Source organism: Monodelphis domestica, chromosome 3 (assembly GCF_027887165.1).
Source record: "Monodelphis domestica isolate mMonDom1 chromosome 3, mMonDom1.pri, whole genome shotgun sequence".
Lineage (NCBI taxonomy): Eukaryota > Metazoa > Chordata > Mammalia > Didelphimorphia > Didelphidae > Monodelphis > Monodelphis domestica.
The window spans coordinates 401,490,714-401,509,202 of record NC_077229.1 but is presented as its reverse complement, the minus strand read 5'-3'; the positions used below and the strand labels follow the sequence as shown (position 1 = coordinate 401,509,202).

Here is an 18,489-nt window from a genome sequence, read left to right as displayed (position 1 = left end):
TAATCTAGAACCTTTCTCATAAAATTTTGAAAATAAGTTTATACCTAAACCAGTATTGGCCATGGCTGTCACTTCACTTAATATAGCAAGGACATCATCAAGTGTTTGCTGACTAAGATTGTTTCTAGGCTTTATCTGTGTGTAGATTGCTATTACTCTCTCCTGTAGATATGACTCTTGGACTCTCAAGAGTTAGAAGAAATTTCAGGTCATCAAAAAGAAGGTACCAGTTCTACCCTTTATCTCCATATCAACCTAGACAAGTGCTGATTAAACTTCCAGAGCATGTTCTGTGGCAGAGTTTGTTCCTTAATCAACCTCTCATTTTTTGATATCACAATTTTATTTAGATTAATCAAGTTAGAGTTGTTTTAATTGGTGCTAACTTCAATCTCTTCTTGAACAAGCCACTGTATACAGAGAGGGGATTTGGAAACAATTCTCATATACCTAAGTAGTCATTTGCTGTTTGTTAAGACATTGTCATTCTCATTTTTTGGGTAATGTTATTTGTTGCTTGCCAATCTGGTATCTCTCAACTCTCTTTTCTTAAAGAATGTATTCAATAGGTATAGATAGGAGACTTCCTATAACATAATTAAGTAACAATTATCTTTATGATCTTAATGCTTCCTTATGACTACTGCTTACAGGTCACTAAAAAGGGGAAAAGAGAAAACTATAACAAGCATAAAGAAGCTGTAAAATATCAACAAAAGGAACTTTGAGCAAGAAAATATCAAAGCAACATTTGACCAGAAAAAGGGTGTGGGGTATGCTAACCATATTGCAAAAGCAGTAATTAACAGGCTGACAATTTACATACTGGAAACCATACAATGTTAAGCTACCTAGAGGAAGGTCTCAAGTATGTTGAGTGGATGACCTATGGAAGGCTCATGAAGAGTCATGATAAAGAGTCCTACAATATAAGAAAGCACAGATGAATTGCTGATACACTATTGGCAGGATAACCCACAATACGGAGATTACAAATCCTCATAAGTGCTAAAATGGGCTCTTAGGTTCTCATTCAGGTCCTTTAATCTATATAAAAAGATTCCCATTCAAAGGTCTAATAAATACAGAAATTGCCCTAGGCTAATATCTACAAAAGAGTCTTCTATATAAGTCCAATTTTTATCCATTTTTCTCTTTTTCCTTCACCTTTTCTAACACTGTTGCTGACCAGACATTGTCTACTTGTCTTTCCTTTTCTCTGAATCCTCATGCTATCAATACTAATATAATATAGTAAATTGAGTTGCTTGTAGGTTGCTTTATTAATGTCTAATGAGGCTTCCATATTTTGCTTACCTTTGAGGACCATGTATTTTATTTCTTTTTTATGACTTCTTGGTACCTAGTAACCAAGAGCACATAATAAATGCCTACTAAGAAAAGCATACTATCTTATTGTTATATTACATAATTTAAAGTAGTAGATTGCCACCATAGTGGTATTCTAGCTCCTCTTCAAAAACTAATAGCAATAGAGAGCACCATTGAATTTTGAGACACCTTTAAATATTAGTAATATTTTTCTCATATTGAACCCTAGTTAGACAAGCAAAACAATCTAATCTCTTCTCTGATAGCCAAATAAATACCTGACAGATTCTTGGGAAGTAAAGCAAGATGAGACCATAGAGATCATATGATCCATTCTCACTTTAAAAGAGAAAACCAGGGCCAAGAATTACAAAATAAATTATCTACGGTCACAGAGGCAGTAAGAAATACAGATAAGGGGTCTCTCAGATGTTTTTTTCTATTAAGTTTACTTATTTAATTAATTTAGAATATTTTTCCATGGTCACATGATTCGTGTTCTTTCCCTCCCTTCCTCCCACCTCCATCCAATAGCCAATGAGCAATTCCACTGGGTTTTACATGTGTCATTGATCAAGACTTATTTCCATATTATTAATATTTGTATTAGAATGATCATTTAAAGTCTACAACCCCAATCATATCCTCATTAAAACATGTGATCAAGCAAAAGTGTTTTTTTTTTCCCCTATGTTTCTGCTCTCAAATCTTTCTCTGGATGGGGATAGCGTTTTCACAAGTTCCTCAGGATTGTCCAGGATCATTGCATTGCTGCTAGTAAAGAAGTCGATTACATTCAATTGTGCCACAGCATATCCATCTCTGTGTACAATGTTCTCCTGGTTCTGCTCTTTTCATTTTGCCTCAATTCCTGGAGGTTACTCCAGGAACTCAGATGTTTTGACCCAAATCTAATATTTTCCCACTATGTGATGGTTGACTGGAATACTCTCAACATTCTAATGACTTCCTCTGGTTTCATTCCAGCTTGATTAATTCCTTTTCACAGATACTATGTTATATTAAATTACAAAATCTAAGAAAATACAAAACTGAAACAGCAACAAAACAAATGAAGAAATAAATATGGGCAGCTGGGTATCTGAGTGGATTGAGAGCCAGGCCCAGACATGGGAGATCCTGGGTTCAAATCTGACCTCAGACACTTCCCAGCTATGTGTCCCTAGGCAAGTCACTTAAGCCCCATTGCCTAGCCCTTACCTTGGAACCAACTTATAGTATTGATTCTAATGAAGAAAGTAAGGGTTTTAAAAATATATAAACACTCATTCAGAAAAGCAATTTAGATCTATGCCCAAAGGGCTATAAACACACACACACATATTATCTGAGTTTATAATGTATACAGAATGATTTATTATTTCTATGGATTTATCCATGGTGTTAATAGGTATGAATTTGATGGATTATTTTCCCATCCTTCTACCCAGCTTCAGTGCATGGACCATGATTATAACTCCATTCTTCCTATGTGGACTTTTTCATGTCCTCAAAAAGCATCTTTTACTATGATGATTATTTTATGGGGTAATATGGAAAGTCTTTCTGTGCCTTTCTATTATCCCAGCTAATATTAGAACCGCCTAACTAAACATCTGGGAGGTGTGAAAGAGGGAAGGGAAGAACAAAAAAGTAAAGGACAAGAGTTCTTCACTAAACAAGGAAAGGATTATCACCAAAATGAAATGGGTAACAAATTGAAAATAAAATAAAATGCATAAAATTGAAAAGCTTTTGCTTGAACAAAGATAATGCGGCTAAAATTAAAAGTATTTATCTAGGGGAAAATTCTTTGTAGGAAATATCTCTGATAAAGCCATGATATCTAAGATATATGGGAAAATTAATACATAAATAAAAATAGGAGCTATTACACAATGTATAAATAGTCCAAGTGTCAAGCACATAGCAGATGTTTAAAAATACTTTTGATACCAGACGTATCAAATCGGCTATTTGACAGAAAAAGAAAATGACAAAAGTTGGAGGGGATATAGGAAAGCTGGAACACAAATGCATTATTGGGGGGAGTTGTGAACTGATTCACTCATTCAGAAAAGCAATTTGGACCTATGCCCAAAGGGCTATAAAACAGTACATAGGCTTTGACTCAGCAATACCTCTACTAGGTTTGTATTCCAAAGAGATTAAAAACAAAAATGAAAAGGGCAAGGATGAATATACACAAAATTATTTAAAACAGCTCTTTTTAGGGGGGCAGAGATTTCAAAAGTGAAGGGATAACCATCAACTAAGGAATGGCTGAATAAGTTATAGTCTATGACTGTAATGGAATAAAATTGTGCTGTTAACAGATGACAAGTAGGAGATCAGAGAGAACTAAAGTGGAGTAAAATGAGCAGAAAAAGGAGAACATTGTATAGTTGCAGGAACACATTACAATGAAAAACTATGAATAATATCTAATCTCAGCAACAATGATCTAAAACTATCCCAAAGAACTTACAATAAAAAAATGCCATCACTTCAAAAGAAAAAAACAAACAAAAAACCTGAGTCTGAATCCAGACCAAAGCAAAGTTTTTTCACTTTCTCAATTTTATTTTCTATTTGGATTTCCATCGACAAAAAGATTAATATAGAAAAATATTTTACATGGTCTCACATGTAAAATCTCTAAGAGATTGACATCTCAAAGGAGAGAAAAGAAGAGAGAGAATTTGAGACTCAATAATCTTTGAAAAATGTTGGAAACTATTTACATGTAACTGAGAGGGAAATTAAATATATAAAATTAAATATATAAAAATATTTGTTGGTTGACAAAACCAAAGTATAGGAAGAAACATTTTGCAAAATGCAATGCAAGATATCAGCAGTCAAATGACAAGAAGTTCCTCCAAATCACAAACAAAAGAAATGCAAATCTGAACAACTCTTTAAGATTCTATTTCATAGAGACTTCCAGGTAAACATGGTGTCAGTTTAGATACAGTACTCTTCCTCTCCTCAGCACCTATTGATATGGACTACCTCAAAACGCCAAAAAATAAAAAATAAATTAATATAAACGAAGGGACTCTACAGTAGGGCGCAGCATTAAAGGTACGTGGGATTTGGGCATTTCCACACTATTAGGGGGTGAAAAAGTTTCCACCAAGATGTGAGCTTATCTATCCTCCCCCAATCCATCTAAGGAGCCAGAATCAGAGCCATCCCATGCTAGAATCAGTAAGTGAGCGAGGGGCACCCATAGAGCAAGTGAGGGGCACCTTAAGGTTCTTGGCAGCTGACTAAGACCACCAAAGACCTACCCCTGCGAGCAGCTAGACTAGAAATCCCAGCAAGCTGAAGAGCTCAGACAGTGGGCGGCATGGGGAGATAGCACAGAGAAGGGCAGCAAACAGTAAAAACTGCAGAGATTCGAGAGCTGGCCTCAGGCAAAATTCTCCCTCCTTAACTCCATTCCCAGAGAGCCTGCCCTCCTCACTCAGATTTCTGGCTGAAAAGGGAAGGAAAATTCACCATAGTGATAGCAAACATTACCCAGGAACAGCTTCGCAACACCAAGAAATACAAAAAGCAGTTGACCCTGGATAATTTTTATGGAGGAAAAACCCAGGCTACAGAAGAAATTGAAGCGGAAATACAAATAAATGCACTAAAACCTTCCCCAAAAAATGAAAATTGGCCACAAGCTCCTGAAAATTTTTATTTATTTATTTAATTTTTAGACATTATTTTATTTGGTTGTTTCCATACATTATTCACTGGAAACAAAGATCATTTTCTTTTCCTCCCCTCCCCCCCCACCTTTCCCTCTCCCATAGCCGATGCACGATTCCACTGGTTATCACATGTGTTCTTGACTCGAACCCATTTCCCTGTTGTTGGAATTTGCATTATAGTGTTCATTTAGAGTCTCTCCTCAGCTTTATCTCCTCCAACCCTGTAGTCAAGCAGTTGCTTTTCATTGGTGTTTTTACTCCCACAGTTTATCCTCTGCTTGTGGGTCATATTTTTTAGATCCCTTGCAGATTGTTCAGGGACATTGCATTGATACTAATGGAGAAGTCCATCACCTTCGATTGTACCACAATGTATCAGTCTCTGTGTACAATGTTTTTTTGGTTCTGCTCCTTTCGCTCTGCATCACTTCCTAGAGGTTGTTCCAGTCTCCATGGAATTCCTCTACTTTATTATTCCTTTTAGCACAATAGTATTCCATCACCAACATATACCACAATTTGTTCAGCCATTCCCCAATTGACGGGCATCCCCTAGTTTTCCAATTTTTGGCCACCACAAAGAGTACAGCTATGAATATTCTTGTACAAGTCTTTTTCCTTATTATCTCTTTGGGGTACAGACCCAGCAGTGCTATAGCTGGATCAAAGGGCAGACAGTCTTTTTTCACCCTTTGGGCATAGTTCCAAATTGCCCTCCAGAATGGTTGGATCAATTCACAACTCCACCAGCAATGAATTAATGTCCCCACTTTGCCACATCCCCTCCAGCATTCATTACTTTCCATAGCTGTTCTTGAAGAATTTAAATTAGAGCTTATCAAAAAGATGGAAGCCTTCTGGCAAGAAAAGTGGGAAATAGTTAAAAAAGAAAATAATAGTTTAAAGGACAAGAACTCCCAATTGGAGAAACAGCTGGAAGCCGTGAAAAGCAGGAGAGACCAAACTGAAAAGGAAAATCAAAAGTTTATAGCAGAAAACCAGGTCTGAAATACCTGAATTGGACAATTGGAAGGCAATGATCTTGCAAAACAACAAGAATTTGTAAAGCAAAGTAAAAACACTTACAAAATAGAAGAAAATGTAAAATATTTCACTAACAAGATGATGGATCAGGAAAACAGATCACAGAGAGACAATTTAAGATTCATTAGTCTACCTGAAAACCCAGAAATAAACAGAAATCTTAACATCATACTACAAGGAATCATCCAGGAAAATTGTCCTGATGTTCTTGAACAAGGGGGCAAAATAGACATTGAAAGAGTTTATGGAACACCCTCTACACTAAATCCTCAAAAGACAACTCCCAGGAATGTAACTGCCAAATTCAAGAGCTTCCAAGCTCAGGAGAAAATTTACAAGGAGATAATTCAGATATCAAGGAGAACCAATCAGGATCACACAAGACCTGGCAGTTTCCACACTAAAGGACCTCAAGGCCTGGAATATGATATTCAGAAAGGCAAAAGAATTGGGTCTTCAACTGAGGATTACCTACCCATGAAAACTGACTATATACTTCCAGGGGAAAGTATGGATATTCAACAAAATAGAAGATTTCCAAGTATTTGTAAAGAAAAGACCAGAAATAAGTGGAAAGTTTGACATCCAAACACAAAGATCAAGAGAAACATGAAAAGGTAAATAAGATAGAGAGGGAAAGGGGGAAATTTTTTTTTATTCAAACTTTATTCTTTAAGGAATTCAATGAGATCAAATAATTTATATTAATATATGGGGAAAATGTTATTTGTAACTCTCAAAAATTATATTCATTATTATAGTAATTCGAAGAATCATTCACAGGAAGAGATTGGGGTAATAAGTGGTATAAGATGATAAACAACAAAAGATAAAGGGAGGGGGAATCAAAGATGGCACCAAGAGATACTTGTAGAAGTAAGATAAATAGGATAATCTTTATCACTCAAAGAGACTCATGGGAACGGGAGGGGAAGAATATTATTATAAGAAAGAGAGGAAGAGTGTTAATAGGCAACACTTAAATCTTACTCTCAGTGAAACCAATTCTGAGAGGGAAGAGCATCTAGATCCATTGCGGTATTGAATTCTGTCTTACTCTAGAGGGAAAGTCAGAAGGGAAAACTAAGGGGGGGGGGTAGGATGGCGGGGAATACAAAAAGGGAGGGAAAGAGAGGGGAAGGGAACTTAATAGATCCTAAAAATAAGAAGGGAACAAAAAGGGAGGGGGCAGAAAGAGAAGCATATTAAGGGTGGGGATTGGGGGACTGATAAAAGCAAAACACTGATTTAAAAGGATATAGCAAAAGAAGAAAGGACAGAACTAGGAGAGGATATATCAAAATGCTGGGGAATACACAAGTGGCAATCATAACTTTGAACATGAATGGGATAAACTCACACATAAAACAAAAACAAACAGCAGAGTGGATTAGAAACTAAAATCCTACCATATGTTGTCTACAAGAACTACATATGAAGTGAGTAACTCACAAGGTTAGAATTAAAGGTTGGAGTAAAACCTATTGGGCCTCAACTGAGAGAAAGAAGGCAGGAGTGGCAATCGTGATTTTGGCCAGTACAATATTGTTTTGATGACCAAAATGTGATCTGATCTACCCTTCCCCACCCCACCTATGAAGCCAGAGTCAGAGCCAGCTCATGCTAGAATCAATGAGTGAGTAAGGGGATACCTCTGGAGAGAGTGAAGGACACCTCTGGGTCCTTGATGGCTGACTAAGACCACCAAAGCCCTACCCTTGAGAGCAGCTAGATCTGAAACCCCAGAAGACTGAAGAGCACAGACCATGGGCTCTCATGGGAAGATAGCACAGAGAAGGGCAGCAAACAGCAGAAGCTGCTGAGATTCGAGAGCTAGCCTCAGGTAAAATCCTTGCTCCTAAACTGCAAAGGATAATTTTAGCACTGTGACCTAAACTATATTAATTATTGGTCGCCATGGATATCCCAAATAAAAAAATACCGAAGTCAGCTGGAAATTTATGGTGATTTAATTAATATAGTGGAAAGAAATTAAGAAGAAGGGAGAAGGAAAGGGTGTAGGATTTCTCCCGCCTGGAGATTAGAGGCTTTAGGAAGGTAAGGTTTTGGAGAGTAAAACAGGGAGGAATCAGCTTGAAATCCAAGAGGGCTCAGCCAAGATGCCTGTACCTGAATTAGCTCAAGAGTAAAGTCACCGCCAAAACCTAGACAAATAACTACCACCATGCCAAGATGTCGGAACGCTTAGCACACAGTCAGCTAGAGCCGCCACTCAGGGTAAAAGGCATAAAAACATGGCAAACAAATGTATAAAAGCAGAAATAATAAATGTAACCATTTCAGATCATAATACAATAAAAATGAAAATCAGTAAGGGTACATGGAAAACCAAATCAAAAACTAATTGGAAATTAATATGATTCTACAAAATCAGTTAAAGAACAAATCATAGAAACAACTAACAATGTCATGGAAGAAAATTACAATTGGAGACATCCTTTCAAAACCTATGGGATGCACCCAAACCAATACAGGGGGAAATTTATATACTTGAATTTATATATTAACAAATCAGGGAAGGCAGAGGTCAATGAAATGGACATACAAATCAAAAAACTTGAAAGCGAACAAATTAAAAATCCCCAGTTGAAAACTAAATTAGAGAAAATAAAAATTAAGGGAGAAATTAATAAAATTGAAAGTGAAAGAACTATTGCATTAATAAATAAGGTTAGAAGCTGGTATTTTGAAAAAAAAAACAAAGTATTGGTCAATCAAATAAAAAAACAAAGAAAGAAAAAACAAATTAACAGTATCATAGATGAAAAGGAAATTAAGGCAATCATTAAAAACTATTTTGCACAATTATATGGCAACAAATGGCAATCTAGGTGATGTGGATGAATATTTACAAAAATATAAATTGCCTAGATTAACATAAGAAGCAATAGAATTCTTAAATAATCCCATATCAGAAAAAGAAATTGAACAAGTCATAAAAAAACTCCTTAAGAAAAAATCCCCAGGGCCTGATTCATTATGATCCAGTGGGATTTATACCAGGAATGCAAGGATTGTTCAATATTGGGAAAATCATCCACATAATTGACCATATCAACAAGCAAACTGACAAAAATCACATGATTATCTCAACAGATGCAGAAAAAGTCTTTAACAAAATACAACACTCATTCTTATTGAAAACACTAGAAAGTAGAGGAATAAAAGGTCCTTTCCTAAAAATAATAAATAGTATTTATCTAAAATCATCAACAAATATCATCTGCAATGGGGTTATATAAGATGCATTCCCAATAAAATCAGGAGTGAATCAAGGATGCCCATTATCACCCCTATAATAATAGGTTAACATTGTACTAGAAACACTAGCAGTAGCAATTAGAGAAGAAAAAGAAATTGAAAGTATTAAAATTGGCAATGAGGAGACCAAGCTATCACTCTTTGCGAATGATATGATGGTTTCCTTAAAGAATCCTAGAGAATCAACCAAAAAGCTAGTCGAAACAATCAACAATTTTAGCAAAGTTGCAGGATACAAAATAAACCCGCATAAGTCATCAGTATTTCTATATATCTCCAACCCATTTCAGCAGCAAGAATTAGAAAGAGAAATTCCATTTAAAATCACCCTAGACAATATAAAATACTTAGGAATCTATCTGCCGAGACAAACACAGGAACTATATGAACACAACTACAAAACACTCTCCACACAATTAAAACTAGATCTAAACAATTGGAAAAACATTGATTGCTCATGGGTGGGACGAGCTAACATCATAAAAATGACCATCCTACTCAAACTTATTTAGTTATTTAGGGCCATACCCATCGAGCTACCAAAAAACTTTTTTACTGAATTAGAAAAAATCATAACAAAGTTCATTTGGAAGAATAAAAGATCAAGGATATCCAGGGAAATCATGAAAAAAATGCTAAGGAAGGTGGTCTTGCAGCCCTAGATCTCAAACTATACTATAAAGCAGTGGTCATCAAAATAATATGGTACTGGCTAAGAGACGGAAAGGAGGATCAGTGGAATAAACTAGGGGTAAGTGACCTCAGCGAGACAGTCTATGATAAGCCCAAATATCCCAGGTTTGGGGACCAAAATCCACTATTTGATAAAAATTGCTGGGAAAATTGGAAGAGAATGTGCGAGAGATTAGGTTTGGATCAACATATCACACCCTACACCAAGATTAACTCAGAAAGGGTGAATGACTTGAACATTAAGAAGGAAACTATAAGTAAATTAGGTGAACACAGAATAGTATAGATGTCAGACCATTGGGAAAGGAAGGATTTTAAAAACCAAGCAAGAGCTAGAAAAAATCACAAAATGTAAAATAAATAATTTTGATTACATCAAATTAAAAAGATTTTGTACAAACAAAACCAATGCAACCAAAATTATAAGGGAAGCAACAAATTGGGAAATAATCTTCATAACAAAAAGCTCTGAGAAAGGTCTACTTACTCATATTTATAAAGAGCTAAATCAATTGTACAAAAAATCAAGGCATTCTCCAATTGATAAATGGGCAAGGGATAAGAATAGGCAATTTTCAGTTAAAGAAATCAAAACTATTAATAAGCACATGAAAAAGTGTTCTAAATCTCTTATAATCAGAGAGATGCAAATCAAAACAACTCTAAGGTATCACCTCATACCTAGTAGATTGGCTAACATGACAGCAAAGGAAAGTAATGAATGCTGGAGGGGATGTGGCAAAGTCAGGACATTAATGCATTGCTGGTGGAATTGTGAATTGATCCAACCATTCTGGAGGGTAATTTGCAACTGTAAAAATGGAGATTTGAAACCCGGACTTCAATTTCCAGGAGTAGCTCCCAGAGTTCCCCATAATCTCAGATGAGGTCATCACCTGGGCCATGAAGAGAGAGGGGTTTTCAAACAGACTCCGTCTTCTTTTCTCTCTCTCTTCCTGCTTGCACATCCAGGGACTCACGTGTCTCATGATGTAGTGTAAGTGAATGGGCCATTCAGCCCTCCTAGAGACGTGCTTTCTCATTTTATATTTTCTTTCTTTCTTCATCTTTAATAAACCTCTAAAAATATAATACTTCTAGCAGAGAAACTAATTTTAACTGCTACAGAACTATGCCCAAAGGGCACTAAAGACTATCTGCCCTTTGATCCAGCCATAGCACTGCTGGGTTTGTTCCCCAAAGAGATAATGAGGAAAAATACATGTATAAGAATGTTCATAGCTGCGCTCTTTGTGGTGGCAAAAAATTGGAAAACGAGGGGATGCCCTTCAATTGGGGAATGGCTGAACAAATTGTAGTATATGTTGGTGATGGAATACTATTGTACTCAAGGGAATAATAAACTGGAGGGATTCCATGGGAACTGGAATGACCTCCAGGAATTGATGCAGAGTGAGAGGAGCAGAACCAGGAGAACACTATACACAGAGACTGATACACTGTGGTACAATCAAATGTAATGAACTTCCCCGTTAGTGGCAATGCAATGATCCTGAACAATTCAGAGGGATCTATGAGAAAGAACACTATCCACATTCAGAGGAAAAACTGTGGGAGTAGAAACACGAAAGAAAAACAACCACCTGAATACATGGGTCGAGGGGGATATGGTTGGGGATCTAGACTCTAAATGATCATCCTAGTGCAAACATCAACAACATGGAAATAGGTTCTGATCAAGGACACATGTAAAACCCAGTGGAATTGCACATTGGCTACAGGAAGGGTGGGGGGATGGGAGGGAGTTAAAGAATATGATTCTTGAAATCAAGGAATAAGGTTCAAAATTGACTAAATAAAATTTAAAAAAAATTTTAAAAGATTCTATTTCATAGTCATAAATCGGAAAGAATGAACAAAAGATAAAAATAATAAAAATTAGAAGGGGCTAAAAGAAAGAGAAAATAATGCACATCTGATGGATTTGTTTGTGAAATGGTTTAACCTTTCTAGGAAATAATTTGGAATTATACTAAAAGTAACTAAATTGAAAATGTCTTTTGATCTAGGGATGATACACAACCTAAGAAATCAAAGACAAAAGGAAATGTCTCATATAATATTTCTAGCGGCACTTCTGTAAAAGCAATCTGGAAATAAGGCCCATTGACTGGAAAATGACTGAACTAACTGGGGTACAGAAATGCAACAGAATGTTATTTTGCTATAAGAAATGACAAATATGAAGAATTCAGAAAAACATGCTAAGATTTGGGAGCACTGATGCAGAGCAAAATAAGCCTAATCATTAAAAAACATCACACAATCATCACAATAATTAAAAGGGGGAGGGGGGGAGACACACAATAAAAGAGTTCTGATATATGCATACTTCTTACCTACTGAGAAAGATGACAGATAGCCAGTGCAGAATGCAACACACATTTCTGGACACAGTCATTGTTTTCATTTGTTTTTCTTAATTGCATTTATTTATAATGAGGCAAGATTGGGTGGAGAAGGAAGGATTAAGAAGTAGCACTCTAGGAAGTCACAATGGTGTTTAAAAAAATACCCAACACATGAATATAACATTATATAACAAAATGGAACCATGTCTCCAAATCCTGATTTTAAGATGCTTGAAACTGATTACTTCTAAAACAAAGACTTTGATTTATTAATCAACCAGATTATTTGCTATATAACAAGTTCTGTGTTTTCATGTTATAATAAAGAAATTGTTTTAAACAAAATAAAGACCACTGGATTTACCTCTAGGAGTAGAGGAAAAGGAGCAGAAAGAAGAGTAGAGTCTAGGCACATTATTTTGTTTTATCCAGACTAATCCTTCCTTATCAAGACTGGACCATTGTAGGAGACAAGGAATCTGTGGAAGACTTTATATGGAAAGACAGGGTGAACAAAAAAGGGTCTCTCTTGGTTTTAGCTATAATAATGATTCTTTGACCCCAGCCATCAGAATTGTATGTGACACCTTTTCAACTACATAGTGACTCTAACTTAAATCCAGCCAGCCCAACCCTCTTGTCTGCAATAAGGTAACTCCACATTGTGTTGCATCAGGCAATCTATTTAACAATAACAACAAAAAAGGACAGCTATAATTGGGAATCACTGAAAGTCTCTTTGGATCCAGACAGTGATATAACATGTGGTGGTTTTGAAGGGTCTTTATTTGGGTTACTGCTAGAAAAGTGATCTTATTCCTATTTAATAGCAGTTCTTTCCTCCTAACATACTGTTGTTCTCTTTGTACTGGTGTCAATATTTATTTTCAGGTCCTCCACAAACTATAATCCCACAAATGTTTCTTAGCAAGGATGCAGAAATATTAAAATTCTTCATAACCTGTTTTTAGGACAAGTAGGTTTTTTTCACTTTGGAAGGAATATTACAGTGTTTCAAATACATAATTATAAATTTCAAAACTGATGACATATTAGTACCAATTTGACTCTGAAAGATGTTAGTAATTTAGTGATTTAATTCATCAAATACTTTCAGCATCTAAGGTTAATTTTTTTGGAAATTCAGGATACAATGCTTTTCATTTAAATTAAAAATATTATCTGTAAAACACTAAGTACTTACCCTTCTAACCTAACATCCGGTAAAGTTCTGTTGAGTGCAATCATTTCACTTGCCATTAAATTGAACTGATTGATTTTAAACATCTCTTTCATCTTTTCTTGATCCTCTTTAGGAATGACGACAGGTTTTCCCATTTCTCCAGGGCCTTCATGTGGTTTTTGTACTGTTTCTAGAACTAAGAATAAGGAAGCAATTTAACTAAGAAATTATTAATTTTATAGAAATTAACCAATCTATTTTTTTTGCTTTACAAAATTAGATTTCCAAACTATCTAATTATAACTGCTCAACATGATAAAAAAAAACACCCCTCCTTTAAAAAAAAGATTCCCAATACTGCCAGTGGTGGTGGGGGATAAATGACAATGATTTCTTTACAATGCAAGGGTTTTTCTTCCTTCTAAGTCATCCCAGAGGTCTTAACAAGATACAAATCTTCCCTGTTTGGAGGGGGAAAGGCCAAATCTAGACATTTCTGATTCTGTAAACAATACCACCAAGTAGAAACACAGAAGAAAAACATTTGCTTGATCACATAGTTCAATGGGGATATGATTGGGGATGTAGACTCTAAATACTCCACTATAAATATTAATAATATGGAAATAGGTCTCAATCAATGACACATGTAAAACCCAGTGGAATTGCACGTCAGATATGGGAAGGGGGTGGGTGGAGAGGAGGGAAAGAACATGCATCATGTAACCATGAAAAAATATTCTAAATTAATTAATTAATCAAAAATAAAAAAATAAATAATACCACCATGCCGTGGCTCCCTCTTTATTCTGTTTTCCCATTTATGAATTCTTCCAGGAATGTCCGGATTAGCTGCTACATCTATTTCTTTCAGCTACCCCATTATATGTTGCCTTCTTCCATTAGGACGTAAGCAAGTTAAGGTCATGAACTATCTTTTTTGCTTATATTTATAATCACAGCACTTTGTATGATGCTTGGTATAATACTTGTTGACCCACTGGTAATTACTAAATGTTAAGTGCCTAAAAAGTGTTTGTTTGTTTTCATTCTCTTTGATCTCAGGGTGTTGGGGACTCTGAATGTATTCAGCTACAGCTTCTTTCTGATATCTTTATGCCTAGTGTATCTTGGCTGAAGGAGATCATGATGACCTCTGACTGCAAGGTTAAAGCCTTTCAAATTCTATCTTTCTCTGGCATATGTTAATATAATGGCAAAATGGCATCCATATACTTCCGGATGAAGGATCTGATTAATATTCTGGTATTGTTTTTTAGTGGAGCCACATTCCTTTATTTACTTAATATTTCAGTTTAACTCTCTTAATTTGAACACCATATAATAACTGAGGATTTTGGTGGTAATTATTATTATTAATGATCATTATCATCATAATGAAGAAAATGGTTGGAAAAACTATAGTTAGAATATATTCTTCACTCCTAGACTGAAATATATGATATTTCAGAATATAACAGAAAAATGACCATCTTATTATTCCTTTTGAAATTTCAATCAGCAGAAGTTCACTTTCTCCATTACCCATGAAGTCCAAGTGAACAAAGTGCTAGGAAAAGTAGTAAATGAAAATGGTGTCTGCCTTGAAGTGTAGCTTTTGCTGCAACACTTACTTTCCTTCATTGTTTAATGCCAGAGCCTTACATTTGAAAATAATCTTGAAATACACAGAGCTTCAATTCATGTAAAAATATAAATATCATTTTTAAACATTTTATTTAAAACTAATTACTGAGGATTGCTATTGAAAAAAATCAGCCATTAAGTAAAATAAGAATAAAGACAAAATAGATTAAACCAGGAGAAAAACTTATAACAATTTTAAGTTTAAGCTCTTGGTTGGATACTATTGTTCGATTTGAATTCAGAAAGCATAACAGCATATTTTATGATTAATATGTGCCATAAATGCAGGTAACAAATATTTCTAGTCCTTTTGTTGCTATTTCTGTTATGTCTGACTCTTCATGGCTTCATTTGGGGTTTTCTTGGCTAAGATACTGGAGAAGTTTGCCATTTCCTTCTCTAGTTCTACCAAATGAGGAAATTGAAGCAAAAGGGGTTAAGTTACACAGCTGGTATCTTAAGAATGATATAAATAAACTCCAGTCTTTAGGACTCCAGCCCCAGTACTCTATGCACTGAGGCACCTAGCAGCCCAATATATATAGTTATACATATACATATACATATATATATATTCTCCATTTGTTTCACTATCAAATTGGATAAATGTTTCTTGTCCAATTGTTATGTGTGCATTCATTTTAGAAATAAAATTTAGTGGGAAAGAGGTCAAATCTTGAATTTTAAATTTGGGGCCCTACTTAATCTCTACCAATGAAACACAATCAAAAAGTTAGCTTGATCCTGAAAAATCACATTCCCTAAAATAATAATATTTAAGGGAGCAAAAAGATATAATTCTAGCCCAGACTCCCTCTCTCTGAGTACAAAAGAGTAACCTCCAGCCCCAACTTCTTTCTTACCTTTCTAGAAGGAATTAAAAATATCCCTTGGAGAAAGAGGGGGTGGGAGGAGGAAGAGGCTCCCTTAGAACTATATACCACCACCCCTGTGCTAAATATAAAGGATAGCCTTTGCAAAATTAGTATTAAGAAAAATACTGACATATGAAAAGAAAGCTAAAGATTTGGATACAATATAGTTATCAATAAGGGCGGGGTGGTGGTGGTTGGGATGAGTATTAAGAACAAAAACACTACCATGACTTCCAATCTTTCAATCCATCAGTTCTCTCCTAGACTATCTCTTCTTACATAACCACTTTATCTTCTTTTCCCCATCTTGATCCCTTAATAAACTAATTCAATACGATATCATCTTCTCTTTGAGTCTCTGGCCCTTTTTATCATATCACTGATTTCACACTGCTAAGCTTCAGCCAAGTTCCACTCCAACCTTTGCTCCTACATTCTGTATCACAATGTCTTTTTTTTTTTCCTGAATCATCATTCCAATGACCTCTTAATTGCAAAATTTCATGTCTTTTCTCTATCCTCATCCTCTGACCTTTCTGTAGTCTTAGACAGTGTTGATCATCTTCTCCCTGACACTCTCTTCTGTCATTTTCAAGACTCCCCTCTCTCCTGGTTCTTCTCTTATTTCTCAGTCTCCCTCTCAGTGTCCTTTGATCTTCATCCAGAACATGCTCTCCAAGTTTCAGAGTCCCACAGGGTTTTGTCCTTGGTCCTCCCTCTTCTATTCTCTTCTATACTATTTTATTTGGAGATTCATTAACTCCTCTGGATTTAATTACCATCCTCAATGCTGATGATTCTTAGATCTACTTATGTTGTTTAAAAATTTTAGATCAATATTCATTAATGATATTGGGCTACAGGTTTTTTTGGGGGGAGGGGGTCTGTGCTTTTTCCTTTTCTGTTTTAGGTACTCTATGCATCTGCTGAGATGATCATGTAGTTTTTTAGATGATTAATATTGCTTCCTAATGTTGAATAATCCTTGCATCCTTTGGTATATAAACTTTGCTTGGCTATAATGAATGATTTCTTGGATAAATCAATGTGCCACTAGTGGCCTGTTTTAAAGGATTGTTTAAAACTTTTGGGTTCATTAATTAAATTCATTAATGATAATTGGCCTATAGTTTTCTTTCTATTTTTTACCTTTCCTTGATTTAGGTATTAGGACTATATTTTCTTATAATAGGATTTTGATCAGGTACTTTCTCAACTTTTGAAAAAAATTGTGAAGTTTGAGTAGTAATTGTTCTTTAACAATTTGATAGAATTCTCCTATAAATCCACCAGGACCAGAAGCTGTTGTTGATTTTTATAGTTTATTTAGAACTAGTTCTATTTCATTTTCAAAAACTAATTTAGGAACTCTACCAGGTTTTCTAAAAGGTAGGGTATTTTCTATCTTTGTCTAATTTTTTAAAAATGTGTATTCAAGACTTCTGGTCAAGATGGCGGCTTAGAGAAAGCTAAAGTTCAGATCTCCGGAAACCCTTCCTGACCGATCTCAAACTATAAGCTCCTAAGGCGCTGAAATTCAAAACGATCAACAGCACAGACCCTGGGAATCCTCCTCCTGGACCTGGACCTGGATCAAAAGGTACGGCCCCGCTCAAAAGCCAGAACCCGAGATCACTCGGACCTAAGGGGTAGGAGTGCAGAGTCCAAGGCTCAGGGAAGCTGCGGCCCCTCCCCCTCCCCCCGGCAGAGAGCAGGGTCCTCTGAAACAACAGCAACCCTCAGGCCGGGCAAGACAGCCTCACCAGCTAGATCCTGCTATCTAAGTCTCAGTGAAAGTCACTGCCCTCGGTGCTCTGGGAAGCCCCTCCCCACCCACCCCCACCTCCCGGCAGAGAGCAGGGTTGTCTGAAACAACAGTAACCCTCAGGGCCGACAAAACAGCCTCACGGCCAGCTATTCTGAAGGCAACTTCCGGAAAGCAACCAGACCCAGTCCAGTCAAGGGGGCGCCTTAGCAGGAGGGAAACAGAGAGAGCCGGGGGAGAGTGTGGACCCCTGGTCCGACCCTTCCATTCCAGTTCCAGTGAAAGTCATTGCCTTAAGGCATACTCAGTTTAACCCAGGGAAAGCTCATAGAACGGACAATCTGCCCAGGACTAAAACCTCTGAACACCAGACAGAGATAAGAAAAGCTAATCCTCCACATTCAGAGATGGCAAACTCCACAGAAGCACAGAAGCCCCAAAATCCCAAGAAAAATAAGAAGAAAGGGGTGACTTTGGACACATTCTACGGAGCCAAAATACAAAATACAGAGGAGATAGAATACGATACACAAGAAAATGCTCCAAAAACTTCCAAAGGAAATGGAAACTCTCCACAAACCCATGA

At 36.1% G+C, this 18,489-nt stretch overlaps 1 protein-coding gene across 2 annotated transcripts in view; it reads right to left on the bottom strand.

The window, feature by feature from the left end:
• Nucleotides 1-18,489, bottom strand: part of GALNT1 (polypeptide N-acetylgalactosaminyltransferase 1) — a 166,808-nt gene that overhangs the window by 53,196 nt on the left and 95,123 nt on the right. For both annotated transcript variants that reach the window (XM_056824357.1, XM_001362832.4), the window contains one exon: nucleotides 13,638-13,812. In XM_056824357.1, coding sequence (XP_056680335.1) covers nucleotides 13,638-13,812 — 175 coding nt within the window. The remainder of the gene's footprint in view (nucleotides 1-13,637; nucleotides 13,813-18,489) is intronic.